Source organism: Erythranthe guttata, chromosome 3, assembly GCF_056151865.1.
Source record: "Erythranthe guttata isolate IM_541 chromosome 3, IM_541, whole genome shotgun sequence".
In the NCBI taxonomy this organism is placed as follows: Eukaryota; Viridiplantae; Streptophyta; class Magnoliopsida; order Lamiales; family Phrymaceae; genus Erythranthe; species Erythranthe guttata.
Genome location: NC_142535.1, coordinates 1,642,189 through 1,665,429, shown reverse-complemented (window position 1 = coordinate 1,665,429; position 23,241 = coordinate 1,642,189). Strand labels below are relative to the sequence as shown.

The 23,241-nt window shown below is 35.7% G+C and overlaps 1 protein-coding gene across 1 annotated transcript; it reads right to left on the bottom strand.

The window, feature by feature from the left end:
• Positions 1-9,332: 9,332 nt before the first annotated feature.
• On the bottom strand, positions 9,333-19,164 carry LOC105951027 (exocyst complex component SEC6). The gene is made up of 20 exons (XM_088816024.1): positions 18,986-19,164; positions 18,768-18,847; positions 18,571-18,663; positions 17,719-17,745; positions 17,531-17,623; positions 17,323-17,407; positions 16,731-16,775; positions 16,222-16,277; positions 15,457-15,565; positions 14,865-15,005; positions 14,598-14,783; positions 13,749-13,832; positions 13,575-13,661; positions 12,288-12,332; positions 11,350-11,428; positions 11,187-11,256; positions 10,476-10,563; positions 10,303-10,383; positions 9,741-9,857; positions 9,333-9,420 (listed from the first exon to the last, which is right to left on the bottom strand). Exons 1-20 carry the CDS (start codon positions 19,079-19,081, stop codon positions 9,346-9,348), a joined length of 1,737 nt encoding a protein of 578 aa, XP_088672150.1. The 5' UTR covers positions 19,082-19,164; the 3' UTR covers positions 9,333-9,345.
• Between the last annotated feature and the right edge of the window lie 4,077 nt (positions 19,165-23,241).

Genomic DNA, 23,241 nt, shown 5'->3' with positions numbered 1-23,241 from the left:
AGAGTGCCAACCACCGAGCCATGCATCCCAGCCGAGCCGCCAACTCCGTTGGCTCCCTCGAAGCGCGCGTGCTCTCCCAAACCATGGCATGGGGCTGCGCGGCTCAAGCTATCCTCATCAGCCAAGCCCCCATTACACCTCCTTCTTCCCTCGATTCGTGCACCACCTACCGCAGATCCGATTTCTGCAGCTGATATTACACGCTTCTCGCGTTCCATACCCACCGTACCAAAAGTTTTCTCGCCCCCTTCAACCGGATCTCGAATTTTAATTCGCAAAGATTTCGACTTACCCGGGTTCGACATGATAAATATTTTTCTCTGAAGAAACAGTCAAGAAACAAAAATTTCTACTCTACCACAAAAATAAAGGAGCAAGAGCACAGAAGATGACCCAAAAGTTTAAAATACTTACCCATATTTATTCTTCATAAGAGTTAGAAATTAATTCTCTCCAATGCACCAGGATTCTATTTATTTGGCCCTGGTATATTATTTAAAACCCTTAAATATATATTTTGCTGTCAAATAAATACAAAAAAAAAAAATGGGCTCCGAAGACATTTAATTACAAATTACGACCCGGCATAACGAATTATGATACGTTGAACCACGTCACAATTAACTCTCGACACGATCCGGAATCCCCTCGACAAGTCTCCCATCTCGGCTCGAGAGTTGGGGGGCTTAATGATATACCTAATTGGGCCAACCCAATGGGCCCCCAATTTTGTCCAATAATTGGGCTCACTACACGAAAGCCCAAACACCTTCAATATAAGGCTTGGGCCCAACAAAGTAAACCCAACCCAATCAACACATATAAATAGAGGTTTTTACTCATTTGTTAAGGTACGTTCTATTATTCACAAGTAATCTAGAGTGCTTATTCTCTCTACCATCTCCACGATCCGTACATCTGACTTGAGCGTCGGAGGGGTTTCCGCCGGATCAACCCCCGACTTAGTTCACGTGTGTTCATTTCGCAGGGACCTCAGGATCATCAAATTGTCAAGCTATTGATCCGCTTTGCTCTCCTAGCACGTTTAGCACACTACCGCATGTGATCTAAGTAATTAACATCATCATTTTGGCGCCGTCTGTGGGAAAATGCAAACCAGATCACGTAGCCAACAAGATCCTCCTGAGGCATCCACTTGGAGAGAGAATGACACAGCTAACAACCTCCCAATCCGCGGAGGCTCTGGCTTGCCACCTCCTCCACGTGCTCCGGATCCACCTTGCGATGTTCAGGTGATTCCCCCTCGGGACCCACCACTTGCCGATCCGCCACTCCCTGCTCCCCGAACGGTTCAGATAACCGAGGATGCGCTCCAACACATGATAGCAGAAGCCTCAACTCGCGCCGCCACTGAAAGATCAAAAGGTCCTTTCACATCCAACTAAGTGTTGAGGACGATATCTTTGAGAAGATAGTACAAGCCACTACCGCAAAAAGGACGTGCGATACCCTCCAAAATACGTTTAAAGGAATCGATAAGGCGAAGAAAGTTCGTCTCCAAAGTCTTAGATGAGAGTTCGAATCCTTGAAAAAGAAGGATACAAATCACTTTTTGACTATGTATCAAGAGTTCATGCGATGGTAAATCAACTTCAAACGAATGGTGACCAACTTTCTTGGATCAAGATACATTAGGATAAATGCAGGTAAATTTTCTCACTAGAGGCGACCAACCTCTTCTTCATGAGACAATGCAGCTGCTAATGCAAACCTCTGTTGCCCGTCCAACGCAGTTAATCTGATCTCAGTCAGAGGTTGACTTAGTCAATGTGTTTGTTTGATCAATATCTGAACTGGTCAGTTAGTTTCTTACCAATTTAGGTAAAAGGTTGGGACTTTATTCATTCTACATGGATTTCAAAACAAACACAATATTTTTTTATTATTGAAAAACCAAAATTATGAACTTCTTTTTTTATTAGATTTTTATAGGGTAAATAACATAAAACCCTCATGTGTTAAGTAAAATCTATGCCAAATCTCCCTATATATGTTTTTTTCTTGTGTATAACCCCCTGTGTTTTATTTTACTTTGCACGAAAATCCCATTTTTCGTTAAAAGTTAATGCCGTTAACTATAGAGGGAATTTTATGCAATTTTTTTTATAACAGAGGGAGATTTAGTGCATATTTTCTACCATACGGCGGGATTTTATGCAGATTTAATATATTCGTTTAAATTTCATATTATTTTCTTAAATTAAGTCAAACACATTTATTCAATTACAATATGAAAAATAGAAATTTAATAGGTGTGTTGAATGTTAAAAAAAATTATTTTTTATATGATATAAATTATTAATGTATTTAAAAATTATATTTTTTAAAATATATAATTATTTTATTAGAATTATTTTTTGGGCGTCTCTGTTACCCGTACATCTTCTGTTATGTCCCTCGGTCAACGTAAATATGCAGCAGAAATTCTCGAATGGGCCAAGTTCAGTGACTGCAAGCCGTGCATAACACCCGTAGACACTTCGGCCAAGCTCTCGTCCGACACTCTCACGGGTCCTCCGGTCGACGATCTGACTTTATTTTGCAGCCTTCGCGAAACTCTTCAGTATCTCACATTTACTCGCGCGGATATCAGCTATGCAGTACAACATATTTGTCTCTTCAGGCATGTGTTAGGATTTGAACAACCAGATTGAAATAAAAACGATAGAAGACACGAGATTTATGTGGTTCACCCAAATTGGGCTACGTCCACGGGCTGCTGCAGATTTTTATTATTGGGAGAACAAGAACAATGTTTACAAACACTCACACTCTCTTCTACAACTCACAACTCACAATACCTCTTAATTCCCTTAGAAACTCTGAAAATTGCACTCTCAATTTTCTGCCTAACACTAGAATAAATTATTGCTCTTGTTGTAGCTAGTTGTTCTTGTGTGTTCTTGTTTACTTGATGATTTTTGAAATGAATCCCCAATGGAGAGGGTGTCCCCATTTATAGGACTCCACAAAGCTACTTGAAGGGTCATTCAAAGCTTGGAACTTGCCCTTGGAAACTTGACCATCAAATGGTGTTTCATCTTCACAGTAATTCCTCTCCACAGGTTCAATGCATCTAACAATCTCCCACTTGAAGACATATTTCAATTTGTCTTCACAATTTTGCAGCAGCCAATCCCGATCATGCTATCCTTGAAGGCCTATAGAAGTTAAACATAACTTCAATTTATCAATGGTAACCGCCTTTGTTAGCATATCCATTGGATTCTTACTTCCTTGAATTTTCTTGATTTTTAGCACTTCATCTTCGAGCAAGGACCTGATGAAGTGATATCGAAGTCAGATATGTTTCGTTCGGGAATGAAAAGCTGAGTTCTTGGCTAAATGTATTGCACTTTGGCTGTCGCTATGCAAGACACTCATTTTGCATTCAAAACCCAATTCTGATAATAAACCTTGAAGCCATATCAACTCTTTACTGGCTTCTGTTACGGCAACATACTCCACCTCCCTAGTTGATAAGGCGACAATCTTTTGCAGTTGCGACATCCAACTAACAGCAGTTGAGCCCACCGTGAACATATAACCGGTTGTGCTCCTTCGATGATCGACTTCGCCTGCAAAATCAACATCTACGTACCCATGTAATTTAAGATCTCCCTTTCCAAAGTATAAGCATTTGTTCGTAGTGCCACTTAGATACCTCAAGATCCAGTTTACAGCTTCCCAGTGGTCTTTGCCCGGGTTGGACATGAACCGGCTAACAGCTCCCACTGCATGGCCAATGTCTGGTCTTGTACAAACCATCACGTACATTAAACTTCCAATAGCCGAAGCATATGGAACTTTAGACATAAAGTCTTTCTCTTCATCCGTTTGAGGTGATTGATCCTTTGATTAAAGAAAGTTGGGCGGCCAAAGGGGTGCTTACGGTGCTGCTTATGTTGAACCTTTCCAAAACCCGTTTGATATACTCTTCTTGAGATAATTGCAAAACCCCAGTTTGTTTATCTCGATTTGTCTGCATCCCAAGAATCTTCTTCGCTGGACCCAAATCTTTCATGTCAAACTCCTTTGACAAGTTCAACTTCAATCGTTTGATCTCGTTCATGTCGGAGCCAGCTACTAACATGTCGTCGACATAGAGTAGCAAAATGATATAACTTGAGTTATATTTCTTGAAATAACAGCAATGATCAGCATTGCACTTTTGGAAATCCTCCTTGTGCATGAAACTATCAAACTTCCGGTTGGCGCAGAGCTTGTTTCAAGCCATACAAGCTCTTTTTTAATCTGCACACTAGATTACTTTTATTTTTCTCCGAGAAACCTTCTAGCTGGTGCATGTAAATCTCTTCATCTAATTCTCTGTGAAGAAAGGCAGTCTTCACGTCTAATTGTTCGAGATAGAGATTTTCAATAGCAACAATGCTTAATATTGTTCTGATAGTATTCAGCTTCACAAATGGAGAAAATTTTTCGAAGTAATCGATACCTTCCTTCTGCTAAAAACCTTTGACGACTAATCGAGCTTTGTGCCTCTTCGAGCCATTTTGCTCTTCTTTCACTTGATAGACCCATTAGTTGTGAAGAGCCCTCTTTCCAACCTGTAACTCGACGAGTTCCCATGTCTGATTTGAAATTAAATATTTCATTTCATCTTTCATGGCTAACTCCCACTTAACGACATCTTCGGTTTGACATGCTTCCTCACAGCACTCTGGTTCTCCTCAATCGGTCAATAAAAGGTAGTCCAAATACCTTCGATTAGGGACACGAGGTCGAGAATACCTCCGTAATGCCGGAGTTGGAGAGTAAACCTCTTGGTTAGAGTGGTCCATCAACTCGGGATTCGCAACAATCTGATTCGCCACTTGGGTGTCGTCGATTTCTACAAACACTTGCTCGGACTTGCTCGTATTGGTTAAGTGTCGATCTTTGTACATAATAGCTTCGTTGAGGATAAAATACCTACTCCTGATAATCTTCTTGCTTTCGTCGTCCCAAATGCGATATCCAAACTGATCCTCGCCATAGCCAACAAAGGTACATTTCTTGGATTTGGGATCAAGCTTATTTCTGCCTTGATCACTAATATGTACATATGTTGTGCAACCAATAACTTTAAGATGTGATAATTTAACATCTTTGCTGCTCCATACTTCTTATGGAATTTGATACTCCAAAGGAACCGAGGGACCTCGGTTGATCAAGTAAGCTGCCGTATTGACCGCTTCAGCCCAAAAACTCTTCGGTAGGCCTGACTGCATTCTCATACTTCTGGCCCTTTCTGTTAACGTCCGGTTCATATGTTCAGCCACGCTGTTTTGTTGAGGTGTGCCTGAGTTCTCTCCATTCGAATCCCATGCTCATGACAAAATCTCTTGAATGAGTTGTCTTCGTATTCACCACCATTATCGGTTCTTAGCCTTTTGATCTTAAGGCCGGTCTCGTTTTCAACCAATGCTTTCCACTTCTTGAAAGCACTAAACACCTCAGATTTGTGTTTCATAAAATAAACCCATACCTTTCGAGAATGGTCATCAATGAACGTCACGAAATAGTGTTTTCCACCGTTGGATGAAATAGTGGTTGGTCCCCAAACATCGGAATGGACGAGCTGTAGCTTCTCCTTCTTCGGGATTCTGCCACCTCTCGAAACTAACTCTCTTCTGTTTTCCTAGAATACAATCTTCACCCATATCGATGGTTATGGACTGTAAATCTGGTAGCTTTCCCTTTGAGTGAATGATCTTCATTCCCTTTTCACTCATATGGCCAAGTCTCTGGTGCCATATATTTGCTTTCGAGGTGCTCTCAGCGACGGCAACTGAGCAATGACTTGTCGCGGTTAAGTAAAGAGTACGACTCTTCTTTCCTCGTGCAATTGTCATGGCGCCTTTGGAAATCTTCCAATCGTTACCATGAAAAATTATGGTATATCCTTTACTTGCTAATTGACCCACATAGATTAAGTTTCTTCTTAGATCAGGGATGTGCCTTACATTGTTCAGCTCCAAAATAAGCCCATTTAAATTAATCTTCCCCGTGCCTTTTCCGATAATGTCGCAAGGTTGGTCATCGCCGAGGTATACCTTTCCGAGATTTTCAGATTTGTATCTTTCAAAGAACTCCTTCTGAGAAGTCACATGAAATGACGCTGCAGAGTCTAAAACCCAAGACTCTTCATTTTTCTCCAAAGTGCAAATTAAAGCACCATCACGTACTGATGTCGATGCAACATTAGCTTCAGTCTTCATTTCATGATTCTTTGAAGTGTTTTTGCACTGATTCTTGAAGTGTCCTGTCTTAACACAATTCCAACACTCAAAGGTTTTAGTGTTTCTGGAATTTCTTGATTTCGATCTTGCATTCCTCGATTTTTCTCGTTGAACAGATCTTCCGCGGTCGTTCTTCACCGAACGACCTCTTGACTCGGTTGATAAGGTAGAAGGATTCGAAACATCACCCAATTCTTTACGTCGAATTTCTTCACTCAGAACGAGGTCACGAACATCGTTGAAATTCAACTTATTATTTCTCGATGAACTACTCACAACAGTGACAGTAGCGTTCCAACTATTAGTAGGGAAGATAAAAGTAACAACGCCTGTATCTCGTCATCAAACTCTATTTCAATAGAGCTTAATTGTGATGTGATTGTGCTGAGCTTGTTGAGGTGCTGGGCCACCGACGATCCTCCAGTCATTCTTAAATTGAACAATCGTCGGATTAAATGTACTTTATTTGCTGCCGATGGCTTCTCGTACATATTTGAAAGAGCCTTTATAAGACCGGTTGTGGTCTTCTCTTTCGCTATGTTGAAAGCAACATTACGAGATAATGAAAATCTAATAATTCCAAGAGCTTGTTGGTCGAGAAGTTGCAATTCGGAATCTTTCATGGCTTCAGGCTTCTCTTCTTCAAGAGGCAGATACAATTCTTAAATAATCCTCAATTTGCATCTTCCAGAAACCAAAGTCTGCACCATCGAACTTCTCATGTTTGAATTTTTCTTCTTCTGTCGCCATTACTTCTTCCACGAATTCGGTTGCCTCAGGAATACCTGAGGTTCTGATACCAGTTGTTAGGATTTGAACAACCAGATTAAAATAAAAATGATAGAAGACACGAGATTTATGTGGTTCACCCAAGTTGGGCTACGTCCACGGGCTGCTGCAGATTTTTATTATAGGGAGAACAAGAACAGTGTTTACAAACACTCACACTCTCTTCTACAACTCACAACTCACAATACCTCTTAATTCCCTTAGGAACTCTGAAAATTGCACTCTCAATTTTCTGCCAAACACTAGAATAGATTATTGCTCTTGTTGTAGCTAGTTGTTCTTGTGTGTTCTTGTTTACTTGATGATATTTGAAATGAATCCCGAATGGAGAGGGTGTCCCCATTTATAGGACTCCACAAAGCTACTTGAAAGGTCATTCAAAGCTTGGAACTTGCCCTTGGAAACTTGACCATCAAATGGTGTTTCATCTTCATAGTAATTCCTCTCCACAGGTTCAATGCATCTAACAGCATGATCCTCGCGTGCCTCATCTCGCCGCCCTCAAGCGCATTTTGCAGTATCTTCGCGGCACCTTGCATCTCGGCCTGTCGATCACTGCCTCCTCGGATCGCTCTTTGTTGCTTATTCATATGCTAATTGATGTGGTTGTCCTGACACTCGTCGTTCCATCGCCGGTTACTGCGTTTTTCTCGGCACTTCATTTGTCTCACGGTCCTCCAAACTCCAAACTTGCACGTCTAGATCTAGTACCGAAGCTAAGTATCGAGCTGTGGCTAATGTTGTTGCCGAGACCATCTAGCTTCGTCAATTGTCGGCCGATCGACCTTCGCTGCGCCCCAACCAAATCCACGCTCGTTTATTTCGACAATATCTCTGCAGTGTATCTCACCAGCAATCCAGTTCATCATCAACTCACCAAGCATGTGGAAATAGACATTCATTTTGTTCGTGATCAAGTCACACTCGGCCTCGCACACGTCCTCCACGTTCCCTCCCGTTTCCAGTTTGCGGACATCTTTACGAAAGGCCTTCCAACGGCCCTTTTTCAGGAGTTTTTGTCTAGTCTCAACGTCTACTCCGGCCCCATGCATTTCAACTGCGAGGGGCTGTTAGATTACATTATATTCTCCTAGATTTCGTGGAATTTTATTATGAATTAAACTCTAGATACGTTTTGATAGGTAGTTTCCGTCTAGCATTGAACTATCTTATTTACTATTTTCCTATATATATATGAATGAGAGGCACTCCCACATTCATGGGATTGCACAAATAATATTCTACACTCATCTATCAACCCAATCGTAAGAGCTAAAATGGAGATTTCAAAGATGTTAAATAAATAACTATAGTTGACGAAGAGTAACCAAAATATAAGGAACAAACTAACTTCTAGCATATTTTTCATGTCTCAAAAAAATAGTCTCAAATAAGATCAAGTTCACAAATCATATTTTTCTTGGTATCCATCCCTTCACAAAGCAAAGGGTAATAAATAACCCTATTTCTAAATTAATTCCACACGAGGGAAATATTTTAAAGCAATGTATACATAGCAATCTGGTTGATGTTCACGAATATTTGTATTCACAAGTGTGAAGGAATCTGGGCTCTCTGACGAAGCAAGTTCTCTCAAATCACCAAGTACCCTTTACTCTATTTTCAACTTTCTGTAACACATTACCGAAACATATATATGCTCAATGCTTTGACAGATCATCCAAGTATCATAACTTCCTCACTACATTGAGTAGCTAATGAGCTAAACCACGAGTATTAGCACTGAATGTAAAGATAATAATGACTTCTATCAAAGTGACTGTACCTTCTTGAAGACTCGTTTTCCACCGACGAGTGTGTACCGTTGTATAGCTTAGTCATTTTGAGGACATAGTCATACCATTTAAAGGACCGTGTCTCATCACTTATTTTTGGGTAAAATACAACCACATCCCTGACGCGAGGCTGAACTACGAGATTTCTTCTCCATAGGAGGTGTTTGAGGTTCTTCAGTTTAGAGAAAACAAAACCCGAGCTTGAAGGATTGCCATCAATAAGAGAAGTTTTGTATATTTCTTCGCACTCCTGAAAAATCTGTGTTTACAAAACAACAATTTGCCATCTATCAGATTAAGACAAAACGAGCTTAGGCTCTCTATCAGATTTAACTGTCCGCCGGCTTATTGTCATTGACTCCAGACTCCGTGGCGAGTCCAAGAATTTAGTACAGAGTGGGCTTAAGTTTTTTAGGGTTTTTTCGAGGGTTCGGGGACAGCACCACTGACAAAAAATATTGGACAAAGTAATACGGTAATACGAGAGACGAAGAGTATTATTTATTTACCTCTTTCGCATCTCTTCTTGGTATGCCTTCTCTTAAGCTGATAACTTTTTCAACCATCTCTGGCTGCAATGCAAAAAGGAATAAGCTAATACTATTGGAGATATTAAGATATTAATATGGAATGATACATTTCACTAAAAGTTTAAGCTTTTGGTTGAGGTATCATTTAACATGGTATCAGAGCTAAATCGAATGAAAGGTCCTAAGTTCGAATCCCACCGTCACCCGTATTGAAGATATTAATATATTAATATTAAATGATATATTTCACTAAAAACATAACATTTTGGTTGAGGTGGTCATTCAACAAATACGAGAGACGAAGATCAATAACCATATTTCCAACAGATTTATACATTGCTAGCATATAACATAGTACTTACAGGACAATCTGGTTGATGTTTGAGAATATTTCTATACCCAAGTGTGAAAGAATCCGGGCTCCCCGATGCAGCAAGTTCTCTCAAATAACCAAGTACCTTTACTTTGTTTTCAACTTTCTGCAACACAAAAGAGAAACATGGATAAATCACATTAGTTCAAGGACTGTGGCTCATCATATCATTTTCGGTAAATTACAACCACAACCCTGAGAAGAAAGAAATTCATGCACATTATATATATATATATATATATATATATATATATATATATATATATATATATATATATATATATATATATATATGGGTAAATTACAAACACCCCCTGAGGTATGGTCAAATTACAAAAACCCCCCTCTTGTTTGGATAATTACATCTACCCCCCTCACAAAATTTGATGAGTTGAGGGGTGGTTGTAATTATCCAAACAAGAGGGGTGTTTTTGTAATTTACCCTATATATATATATATATATATATATATATATATATATATATATAGACACACAAATAAGTTAATCGTTAGAGCTAATAAAACTTGATTAGTCTTACAGAAACCCTTACGTACTCCCGGAAGAAGTCCATGAGAACCTCTTCATCTAGTTTCATCCTTTCGATTGTCTCTTCTTTGATATAATAATATTTCTGCTTTAAAGCAGACATAATCAACGTCAACAACACTAATAATATATTGAACATTTGTGAACACATGAATCGAAACGACTCATGCTAGGAACCTGGATAAGTAGATGGTCAACATAGACGACAATAGTTTCTTCGACACACGCCTCAACGAATTGCCTAAACGATCTTTCCTCAATGTACCTTCACACGATAAACACACATATTGAAATTTATGGGTAAATTACGCCAACCCCCCCAGGTAAGGTTAAAGTACGAAAACTCTCCCTTTGTTTGGTAATTAAACCACCCCTCAACTATGAATCTTCTTACACTCCATGTCCGTCCTTATGGTGTCAAATTCAACACAATGACTAGATTTCGTGGAATGTTCTATAGTTTGTACTCGTTTTGTGCAAAAATGCATTTTCTAATGCACCACAATCTGATATTTACAAGTCAAGAGACACATCTTATTATCATCTTGTTTCAAGATGTGGTGCTCGAATGGGGTAAAACGAGTACAAATTAGAGAATATTCCACATAATCTAGAAGATTCCACTAAATTTTGCACTGCAAGAGTGGACGTGTAAGAAGATTCATAGTTGATGAGTGATTGTAATTACCCAAACATAAGGTTATTTTTATTTTATTTTTGTAATTTAACCTTACCTCAGGAATTGACCGGTGTGAACTAATGATTTTGCATGATCTGCAATACATACATGTGTGTGTGTGTATATATAAATAAATTCAAATCCGGTTACAAATTTGGAAAGTAGGGAGATGGTTGATAGATTTACCAATGGTAGGTGGAATAACTTACATCTTGACATCCGAAAAATAATCAATAAACGTCGCAACTAGGCGTTCAGTTACTTGTCCTTCCAACCAATCTGGAATCAAACGAGAAACAAATCAATGCAACATCAACGTCAACATGACGTTAATTCGATTCTTTTTCCTTGCTGATAAAAATAATTGATTACCTTTCTGATAGAGCTTTACAAGTAACTCTTGAACTCCTGGATCTTCGAAAATGAAACGAACCGTTTGATGAACAGCTTCCTAATAACAGTTAACTATTATTACTCTACGATAGTAAATAAAATGTTCTCAACTGTATTCATAGCAGTGTTCTAAAAATCGGCTGATGAGGCGGAGGCGGTCCAAAACCTTTACAATTTTAGTGTAAAGGTTTGAAAAATCGGTTTTTTTTACCTGTGAGGCGGTTTTAGGCGGTCTGAGGCGGTCAAACCTTTAAGGCGGGTCAAACTCGGTGACAAAAATCGGTTTTTTTTTTTTTTTTTTTTTTTGTGTTTTTTATAATTCAAAATAAAAGTTGGGATTTTAATAAAAAAAATATGACTTTATGCTTTATTTTGTTTATGTTAATTGTTATTGTTAAAGAACTAATGATGTATGCCAGGAATGTTCAAGAATAAATGTAAATTCAAAAAATTTTGCTTTTTTATTTATATTTTTTTTGATGGATTTTTTATTTATATTTTATAAGGATATTTATATATTATGATCTTATTATTATTAAACTTTTATTATGTTACTAGGATATATACATGATGGAGATATAACTATGTTTAACTATATTTTTATATATGTTTGGAATATTTATAAATAATATTTAGAAATATATTATATTAAATTTTAAAAACCGATTTATTTATGATTTATCACCGATTAATCACCGCCGCACCGATTAATCATGAGTCGGTGCCCGACCACCTCCGACCCGATTACCACTTTTTACAACCTTGATTCATAGTAAATATGGAAAATGCATAGTGGCAGTATGAACTAGTGAAAATTGAAGAAAGAGATATTTGCCCCTGCATACATGCTCACATTTATACGAATGGTAGTGAAAAAAGAAGACGGTTTCAAAGCGAAAATAGGATATACAATTTACCTTCGCAACCTCCAGAAAGCCTTTGCACGCGTCCTCAAAATTAACCTGGAAAGAGAAATAGTTTCAAGAAAGATAAATATAACAATGCTTCCTAACAAGTTGAACCATTTTTTCTCGAGTATGAGTGTACTTCGAAGTCTATGCTGACATGCTCGTGATCATATCCAGTGGAAAAAAGACTTTTGCTACGCATTTGTTACGAATTTGCCCCGTCCATATACGGGCGTGACAAAAAGTTTGCTACGGTAAATGGCTGTAGCAAATATTTTTTTGCTACGGTAAATCCTAGCATTTACTACGACTCCAAGATTGTCCTCTAATAAAAGGTACCTTTTGTTACGGCTTTTTATCGTAGCAAAAAATTCGTAGTAAAAACCCATTTTTCTACTAATGTGTATAACTTCACTGTGGCGTTAACTCGAAAAAATCCGATATAGCATGAGTGCGAAGTATATAATTCATCCACCTACTAAGGCTCGCGATTTTTAGAATTTCGAAGTACACAAAGCCAAGACATATGAATATTAGTGTTAAAATGCGAAAAAATAATAATAATAATATTAATAATGACGAAATGCACTTCGCCCCTACATTTTTTTAGTTTTCGCACTTTCCCCCATACAAATTGAAAAATGAGACTCTCTAGTTGCATTTTGCCCCAAAATTCGAACTCCGGTGTATTTTTTAACGGATTTCAAATTTCTCCGTCCATTTAAGGGATATATGCGTCATTTTTTTCCAATTACACCGGATTTTAAATTTATCCATCTAATCTAAGGACCAAATTGCAATTTTAAAATTTCTTAAAAACCCTAATCCCCTTCCTTCTTCCCACGGCACCACCACCACCTCCTCCACCACCACCGCTCTTCATTATCTTAAAAAACCTTACTCTCCCATTTTTCAAGTTTCTCACAACACTAGTTTCTTTAACCACCACCATAACCTTCATCCCGTTGTTGCTCAAATTTCGCATTTCCCATTATTTTTTCCGGTTATCCCTCACCAAAATTGACATATTCGACGATCAGTCACACATCGTCGACGCATAAATCTCTCCAATCTCTCAAAGTGCAATTAGCATATCTTTTTTAAGAGGGAGAGTCTCATTTTTTAATTAGTAATGGGGAAACTGCGAAAATTGAAAATTTCTAGGGGGCGAAGTGCATTTTATCCTACTAATAATAATAAAAACAGAGAAAAAAGAATACAGTTAACTTGAATTTTTGGTGTCATTTTAGTAGCATTTGGAAAAAGAACTTGGCAATTTCAATATGTAATCTTCACCTGCTCCGCATAATTCTGTGGCAGAGCTTCAAGTGTGCTAGAACTTAGCTCGATTGCAAGATCATAGCAGCGAAGATTGTTATTGATCTGTAACGAACTGATTTTATTAACACGATATAAAATAATAATGCCAGATAATCATTTGCGTATTATTTCTTGATAGAATTCACATACCATTGCACATAAAGCTTCTAGACTAGTTTCAGAAGCCGGTTTTTCCAATTTCTGCCTTTGTGCTGCTGGAAAATCAATCATTACCTGAGACGAGCAGAAAAACAGAAATCAATCATTCATACAGTTCGAAAATTTTACACTAGCCACTCTAAAAACAATTATCCTTGTCATTAATTTTTTTACATTATTAAATGTATATTAGGCCCTCTCAGTAATAAAATTCTGGCTCCGCCACTGAACATCATTGAGCATTATAATATCAAAGATCATTGCAGATGCTAAGAAATAAGTATGGCTCTATGTAGCACGGAAACTTCGACGTCCTAACGTTTTCGCGTTTCGGACACAATTCATGTCTCGAAACTCGAGCATACCCTTCCGGACACCTAATAGATCATTTTGAAATTTAAAAAAATAAAATAAAAGACATGTTTGAAAACTAACGGCGATGGCCACATTGAGACAATTTTTTCAAGTGCAAGGGGCAAATCGTTGCAATCGAGAGTAGAAGGGGGTAAAGTGATATCGAGTCAAAGTACAAGAGGGAAAGTGGAATTTGCCCTATTTTTGTTGCTTCCTTAATTATTTACATGATTTAATGAATTGCAAATTGATAGTTGATAGTAAAATATTTTTAATATCTTTGTATGTAAATAAAAAGAAAATATAATTTTTTTTGGCATATTTATAAATATACCCCTTTATTTTTAATATTTACATGTTTTCCCCATTTTTAAGACATGCAGTTTCCCCGTGTCCGTTTCCCCATTTTTCCTTCTCTCCATTTTCGTGTCCGTGCACACATTGAATTTAACAAGCAGAGTCTTAGGCTAGCAAATTTGAACCAACCTGAATGATGGCAAAAGCAATTTTGTACAGCATGAATTTAATCGAACGATTATTTTCTCGTACAATCAACACTTGCTCTCCAAGTATGCGAAACAAATCAACAGCAATTGGCGTGTACATCTTTCCATCATTTGTTTCCTTCGGTAGCTGTACCTTCTCAGCGTCGAGTACATTCAGGTACCATTTCTACATACAACAGAGTGCCTTCAGTTAGTTTACCTGACCTGATAATATTGATTGATGAAAATGCACTCATTGCCTATTTACCCTTATTGTGTCTTGCATTTTTTCGACGTAAGTATTCGTAAGGTGATCCATCGCGCCACTTTCAGAGCAAATTCGAGCAAGCGACTCGTCAACTCCAAGTCGAATTAGATTATCTTCGTACTCGACTACCCAGCCAGTTACCTAATCACAGAAATAGCACTCACACAAATAAAACAGGGGAAAAAATTATAGTTATCATCCCTCAAGTTTACACCGATTTCACATTTGGTCACCCATGTTCACAAAAGACACATTTGGTCCTTCAAGTTTCAATAATTTAACAGTTATGGTCATTTCCGTCAATTTACCATTAATCCGTCAGTTAGGGTAGTGATGGACACATGCTTAATTCCATTAGTTTAAACAAAAAATTGATAGAAATGACTAAAGTTATTGAAATTTTGAAATAGGAGGGACCAAATATGGTTTTTTTGTTAACAGAAGGGACCAAATACGAAATCAATTCAAATTTGAGGGATGGAAACTGTATTTTCCCCGTTAAAACAGCTCCAAACTAATTCAAAATAATTCAAAATATGGTATTAGTTTTGATATGAGTAACAACTAACAATAGATTCAATGAAATAAATACCTTTAATATCTCTATATTTGTTAAATCATTAGCTCTGTCATTGAGTAGTCTCAACCACTGGACAAACTTCTTAGTGTAAAGATTCACCATGAACTCGAATATTTCATATCTAAAGAAATCGACATCTGAATAAATAAATCAAAATAAACAAACTGTTTTTATATTAAAGGCAAATTGCACTTCGCCCCCTAAAAAATGTTATTTTTGCACCTCCCCCCTTAAAGTACAAAAACTAGATTGTCCCCTTTCGAAATATATAACTCGCGGTGCACTTTGCCCTAAATGTGTATTTTCGGTTGAATTATTGCCGGATTAAGGGTGTATAAGTCATTTTACTTATTCCGCTTCATTAAAATTCCACTTTAACAAATTCACTTCTCAACTTTGACATCACGGCAATATTCATAATAAATGACCAAGGACCAGGAAAAAAGTTTGTCCAGGAAAAAAGATCAATTAAGAAGAGCTACCCCAATTCGTCGAGACTCCAATTTGGGTGAGAAAAGAGAGCCCTAACAGTAATATGATTTGGAAAAAAAATTGAATGACATTTATAGCCTTAAAGGTTGAAATTACCCTTCCCAATTACTCAGACCGGCAAGAATTTGACTGAAAATACATATTTGGAAAATAGTGCACCGAGTTGTATATAATAAAGGGGAATAGTCTAGTTTTTGTATTTTAAGGGGGGAAAGTACAAAAAAAATATTTTTTGAGGAGGCAAACTGCAATTTACCCTTATATTAATGAATAAACATGGCAAACCTAGGAGGAAAGCTAGGAGCAACGTGTTCATATATATCTCCAAGTTCTTCACCAATCTGACATATAACAAAGAGAAGTTGGCCATAGTTATTTGCTTGAAAACGGAATGAAGTTGAAAAAAAAACCCAAGTCATTTAATCAACTTGTGCAAGAAAGAATACGATACTCCCATATTAATTGTTTCTTTTTTAAAATATTTATGTTTCTATATTATCTGACACTTTAGATTTTCAATACTGCACTAAATGCATTTTTTTATCCTGTTTTAACCTTATTAATTTAACTCTAAGTATTTTAACTCTTTCTCGTATCATATCAAGGTTATTTTAGTCTTTTTAATGTGTGTTTTTCCGAAAAATCAAAACACGTGTATTTAGATTCTTAATACTTGTGCAAAGCTGAAGAACTACAATTAATTAGGAACAGAGGGAGTATGTGACTTGGAACATAATGAACATGATATCCTAGTATTTTAAACATAAGAAACATTGTAAGAAGTACATAAATACCTTCTTAGCCTCCTCTAGAGCTCCTTTTAGGTCCTTAAACACAAGCTGAAAAGGCATGATCGGAATGTGAACAAAATTAGAAAGATTTCCAAATTCTAGATTAGTGCCGTAAACAGGGCCGGCACTGAGTGGGGCGAGCAGGGCCCACGCCCAGGGCCCAATGTCATAGGGGCGCAAAATTTTAATTTTTTAATATATATATTATATAATTTTATGTGTAAAAGTTGTTTTATTGTTTTAAGAAAAATATTCTTCTATTTTTTTTCAAAAATAAAATAAAATTTACTCTTTATTCTTTTTTATTTTTTTATAAATTTATTTTAAAAATAGATTTGAAATTTAATATTTTTTTTATTCTAACATTTGCTTTAGACAAAAGTTTTTTATCTAGACATGAATATTTTCAGACTTATATTGATGAAGTTTCTGTTAATAAATAATTTATTTATATTATTTCATTTGCTTAAGATGCGGAAAAAAAGAAAATCGAACGTTGCCCCCGAACTACCGAGCAATTATATTCTCGCCCCGGGCCCCCGAATACGCCGGACCGGCCCTGGCCGTAAAGCAAAAAACATATTAAGAGATGAACCTCGGTGAGCAATCGGGTGAAACGTGCTTCTACGGACTTCCTTATTTCCTCACAACATTTATCCTTGTAGCCTTTACCTTGATTTCTAAAAGACGCAAATGCCGTAGATTAAACAAAAAAAAAAAAAAAATTAATATGCACAAAACTTGGAGTAGGAAAACTGAATCGTGAGGTTAATTGTAGATGCATAAGTTGAAGAGGTAAATACTTTGCGTATTTCGAAGGATTTGCTACAGAAAGCACGGAGTACGCTCCTTCTGTAGCTACTTCTCGATCCAAGATTTCTTGCATTTCAACAACCCTTTTTGTTTTAAGTGTAAAAGAAGGGAGGGGTGCATTAGTATCCAAAAAAGATGTTAAGGTAATGTGCCTTATTTAGATTAAACATATATACACCTCAGTGCACAAGCTAATGTTTGTGGCCTGCAAAGCAAAATAAGAAACAACGACAAATGAGTAGCGTAAACAGATATACAGATATAGAATCATAGTCGCATTCCTCGACGATCCTTATAAAATAAAGGATTAAATACAGTTTGCACTCTTGTACTGTCGTCATTGTCGCAGAAACGCGACAAAACAACCCCTGCTGTCCATCTATGTTACAAACGCCGTCCATTTCAATTGTTGACTGACCGTTACACTAGAATTTGGAAAATTTCAGACCAAAATACCCCTTTGATTGTGTATAAAAGGTGTGCATCATTCTTCCACCATTTGTACTCAATTTAATTTCTTCCCAATTTCTTTCTAATTTTCGTTTCCAGCCCTTTTTTTTTTTACCCAAAAAATTATGAACAAATTTTATATTCTAGAAATTATTTTTATTTTCTTTTTAAATTTATAAATAATTACTTGGTTTAAAAATGTCTTTCGGTAGTTCAAATTCTCAAAATTTATGTTTTCGGTCGAAACACTACATGTCATATTTTTCTGGAACCACTTTTGTTCTGCTGTGTTCGAATTCTTTTTATCCAAGTTACAAAGTCAGAAAATGGCTATTTCTATCAAATAAAAGTAAGGGTAAAAAGGTAACTACACTGCAAAAACTAACGCCGTTAGAGAAAAAGTAAGGGTAAAAAGGTAACTACACTGCAAAAACTAACGCCGTTAGAGATGTGAGAGTTGACTGGTAAGGCGATGTGCTGTTTTGTCGCATTTCATAGTACATGGGGTATATGCGACAATGATATAGTACAGGGGTGCAAACTGTATTTAACCCTAAAATAAATCCTCAAAAAAACATACCTTTCTTTAGCAAGCTTGATAAAATCGGAAACATGACCCCATAATGTCGTCTCAAACGTCTCCCACGTGTGATCGATATCGTTAACGTATTCACTATGAAAGGTTAATGTAGTTAAGTTAGTCATCCTGAGAATGTATCCTCTGCGTCAATTTTTAGATCAAGATACATCAGGATAAATGCAGGTAAATTTTCTCACCTGAGGCGACCAACCTCTTCTTCATGAGACGGTGCAGTAGCTAATGCAAACCTTCGTTTCTCGTCGAGCGCAGTTAATCTCTAGAGTCATTGATTATATATATAAAAAAAATTAATCAAAAAAAAGTCAAAAGCATATGATCTGATCAATTAGACAACATGTCCAATAGATGTTGAGCAGATGCTTGAATAATTAGACAAGAACACAAAAATCTCAACCTTGTATGTGGTAATAAGTTCGTTTTCATCGGTGAAAGAATCACGTGCCTCAGCATCCTGCAAAAGAGCAATCAAGTTATACGAATCTCCCGCCATCAATCTTCCCTCAGTTGCATAGACAAAGTCCACTTTCCTATGTTTGATAGTTCTCAATGATCAGCTCTTAATGGAACCCATTTTCTTACTCCATCAGAGGTTGACTTAGTCAATGTGTTTGATCAACATCTGAACTGGTCATTAGTTGCTTTCCTAAAAACAATATTTTTTTTTATAGAAAAATCAAAATTAGTAACTTCTTTTTTTATTAGATTTTTATGTGAAAAAGAAATTAGGATTATGTTGAAGAAGTTATTTTTATGGGCAGATTACGGCCACCTCTGAGGTAAGGTATAATTACAAAAACAAAACTCTCTTGTTTACATAATTACAACCATCTCTCAAAATAAATTATCCCTCGAAAGTTGAACTCCTTTTTTCATCACCTCCACAATCATATATTTTTCACAAGGCATATAGAGAGAGAACTATTTTTTACATATATTTATTACTTTATATTTAATTATTTATAATTATAAGGATCATAAATACAAGTCTCTTTTCATGGAAATACACCAAATATGAGTAGACTCCCTTGATAATTGAGCTTACTTAATACTTATTCAACTATAGGAAATTGTTCAGCATTTTGTATTCAAAGGGTTGATTTGACATAATCCTCTCGCGCCCACTAAACTAGAGAAAAACCCAATCCTAATTCACAAGTCCTTATGGATATCCTTCAAAGAGGCAAAATGAATTATACTGCCCTCATAGTCAACTATAGTTTGAAGCAGATGTTAAATTCGTCAAATTCGTCTGCAGCAGCAACCAGATTTTCGCACATTCAAGGAGAAGATCAATGGTCTCCATTAAGATGCAACTGCAAAACAAAACAAAAAAAATTAGTTATGTTATTTGAGGAGACAAGACTAGTAACATTAAATGCAGTGTTGTGTTATTCCAATTAAATTTTAGTGCAAGTTAATAAAAAATGACGAAACTTTAAAATATTAAAATCCGTTCCAAATTTGAGAGAGAGATATGCCATAGTTGCAGATGCTACGAAATTTTAGACCAAACCGTCAAGGACTCTTCACCCCAAACGCCTCCTACCAAGACCATAGTTGCCGCCAACCACCCAAGGTTCAGATCGCGCAATGGAAAAATCATTAAATTAGACTGTCAAAATTGAACAAAAAGCCAAAATATAGATACCGAAAATAGGAATCCAACGCTGGGTAATCCGTTAAATTCCGACCGCACGAAAACAAGTTATCTCTCCAAGAAGAACCATCGTTGTCAAAATATACGTGCACTGTAAAACAAACACGGGAACATATTGAATCCAAAATGTACGAAAGATCTCGACAATAGAAATCTAGCTGTAGTTAAACCATTAAATTCCGACCGTCGGAGAAAAAGTTATAACTCCGAGAAACACCATTATCGACCCAGAAAATTATGAGGTGAAAATTCGGATATGAGAGAAAAATAAAATACAAAGTGACGATTGTGGTTGGCTAGGATTCAATATAATTCTCTAAAGGGTACAATAAGCACTCCATGTAGCCGAGACGTATGTCAAATGTTGAAAAAAGTCACGAGGTATCACCAAGAGTGTAATCTCCTTGGTAGTTAGTCCAATATATTTTTCGTTTGTGGGGGTCTATCAAATTATCCCATTTAGATCAATTCTTAATAATTAAGATATTAATTTAACATTAAGTAGGGTTGGGATCGGGTTGTTTTTTACCCAACAACTGATTCATTACTTGACCCATTACTTACCATATTTTCTGGCGGATAATATTTTTTTAGCCGACCTATTGGACTGGGTCAAAATTCTTGAACAACCCATCTATAATGGCTCGGTTGATAGTTTCTAATATTATAGAAATTCGATAATTATCGGTCAATCAATTATATTAATAAAATTTTATTAAAAAAATATAAAATAAAGGGTGTGGTTTTTTTTTTTTAAGATCTTAAAGATTTTAATCAAACAAAAAATTGGAAACGTGCATGTTTGGAATTAATTTTAATTTCAAAATGTAATTTTTTTGTCAAATTGCTATTAACTATTTTGAACTAATAATGATCATGGCTAGTGGCACTAGGCAAAATGTGCATATTTTTTTCTAAAAAAATTATTATTTTAAGTAAACTAGGTGGCGATTATATCCATCAACTGATCTATTTCGGAACCAAATATTCGGTTACCAACCATAAGCCGACCCAAAAAGGTTGGTTTGTCGGATGAGTCGGTTTTAGGCCGTAATTGACCGACCCAACTCAATCCCAACCCTACTTGGAGACATAACTTCTTCACCGTTGGTTGGAATTCGACGGTTCACCCACCGTTGGATTCTTCTTTTGAAGGGCTTTCTTTTCATTGTAATTTGCTATGATTTTGATTAGGGGATCGATTTTTCTGATTGTTTTACAATGTGCGGCGCTATAAGCCTTTAGGGCTTGTTCGCGGCTGTGACAAAGGGGTTCCTAGGGTTATAATTAAAGTAAACAACTACCGTAAACTTTGGAATACTTCTTTATAAATAAAATTTGTTGTAATATCTGAAAAAGATAAACACCAACGTGCTAGGGAGATTGTCCATGACTTTTCTTTATAATCATAGTAGAGGAAAAGCTAATGGGGAACTATAGACGCTGAAACCGAATTCCAATGGTATTAACGTCAATTTCGGAATGAAAACCTTATGTCCAACGTTTAAAAAATAAAGAACATAAGACAAAGAAGCGTGACATATAGTGAAACAAAGAGATAATTGAATTGACAATCTGACAAATATAAAAAGATTTTTGCTGAGCTTCTTTAAACATCAAGGGGATGTTTGGTTATGTTTCTAATGGGAATTTCTAGTTTTCAAAATTTTTGATGGAAAAAGTAGATTATTGGTTTTTGTGTAGAAAATGAGAATATGTTTGGATGAATGGGTATTTTTAATTTTATGTAGGTGTAGAAATTAGAATATGTTTGGTTGTGATGAATTTTCTGTACGAAAATACGTGCAAAAGTAGAATATAATGATTGATGATGGTGATTATTATTATTATTATTATTATTATTATTATTATTATTATTATTATTATTATTATTATTATTATTATTATTATTATTATTATTATTATTATTATTATTATTATTATTATTATTATTATTATTATTACTATTATTATTATTATTATTATTATTACTATTACCATTATTGTTATTATTACTACTTCTACAACGAATATTATTTTTAATAACAATAATAATAATAATAATAATAATAATAATAATAATAATAATAATAATAATAATAATAATAATAATAATAATAATAATAATAATAATAATAATAATAATAATAATAATAATAATAATAATAATAATAATAATAATAGTAATAATAATAATAATTATTATTATTATTATTAGAAGAAGAAAGAGAAATTGGGAGGAGAGAGAGTGTAGATATTAATGAGGAGAGAGAAATGAGAGGAGAGAGAGTGTAAATATTAATGAGGAGTGATGAATAGAAGGAGAGAGAAATGAATTGGTGGAATAAATATAGGTTAGTTAGTAGGTTTTAGTAGGTTTGAAAATTGAAAAAAATATAAATTGTGTATTTCCAATAGAAATTTGAGAAGAAAATATGGGATTTTCTGGATAAAATTATCAAACAAACTCGGTTTTATGAATAGTATAAAAGTGGAAATGTGTTTTGAAAATGAAAACAAACATCCCAAAGATACTTGATAAAACCTAATTTTCATAAGTTATTTTTTCATGAACGGTTTCAGAGAAATAAATTTAATTAGTTAAGACAGCGAATTTGTCCGATGTTATTATGTTAGACCATTTTTAATACAAGAGAACCTCAATAAATTAATAATCTCGCTTAAATAATATTTTTTTTCCGGTCCCAAATCAGTGGAAACGTATTAAATTATTAGATCGATAATTTAATATTTCACAAAATTAATAGAATTTTATCCCAACTGTATTAATTGTATTAATTTATAGAGGTTTAACTATATGCGGATTTCCTTTTCGTTTTGAATTGTGAGGGTGTTATTAATAGCCGATATCGGTCTTGCAATAGTAGCCAAGTAAGCCTTCTTTCCCTGCAAAATCCGTCCAACATTTATAAAGCCAAATTAATAAGCTTATATCAAAGTCTTAAAAATTCATAACATAAAAGACATCTAAA

Coding starts and splice junctions, on each gene's coding strand:
- LOC105951027 (XM_088816024.1), bottom strand. CDS start 19,081: ATGGCGGGAGATTCGTATAACTTGATTGCTCTTTTGCAGGATGCTGAG. Junction 12,333..13,574: donor CACAGAATTATGCGGAGCAG/GTGAAGATTACA, acceptor TTCTCTTTCCAG/GTTAATTTTGAGGACGCGTG. Junction 9,858..10,302: donor TGGACTTCTTCCGGGAGTAC/GTAAGGGTTTCT, acceptor TTTGTGTTGCAG/AAAGTTGAAAACAAAGTAAA.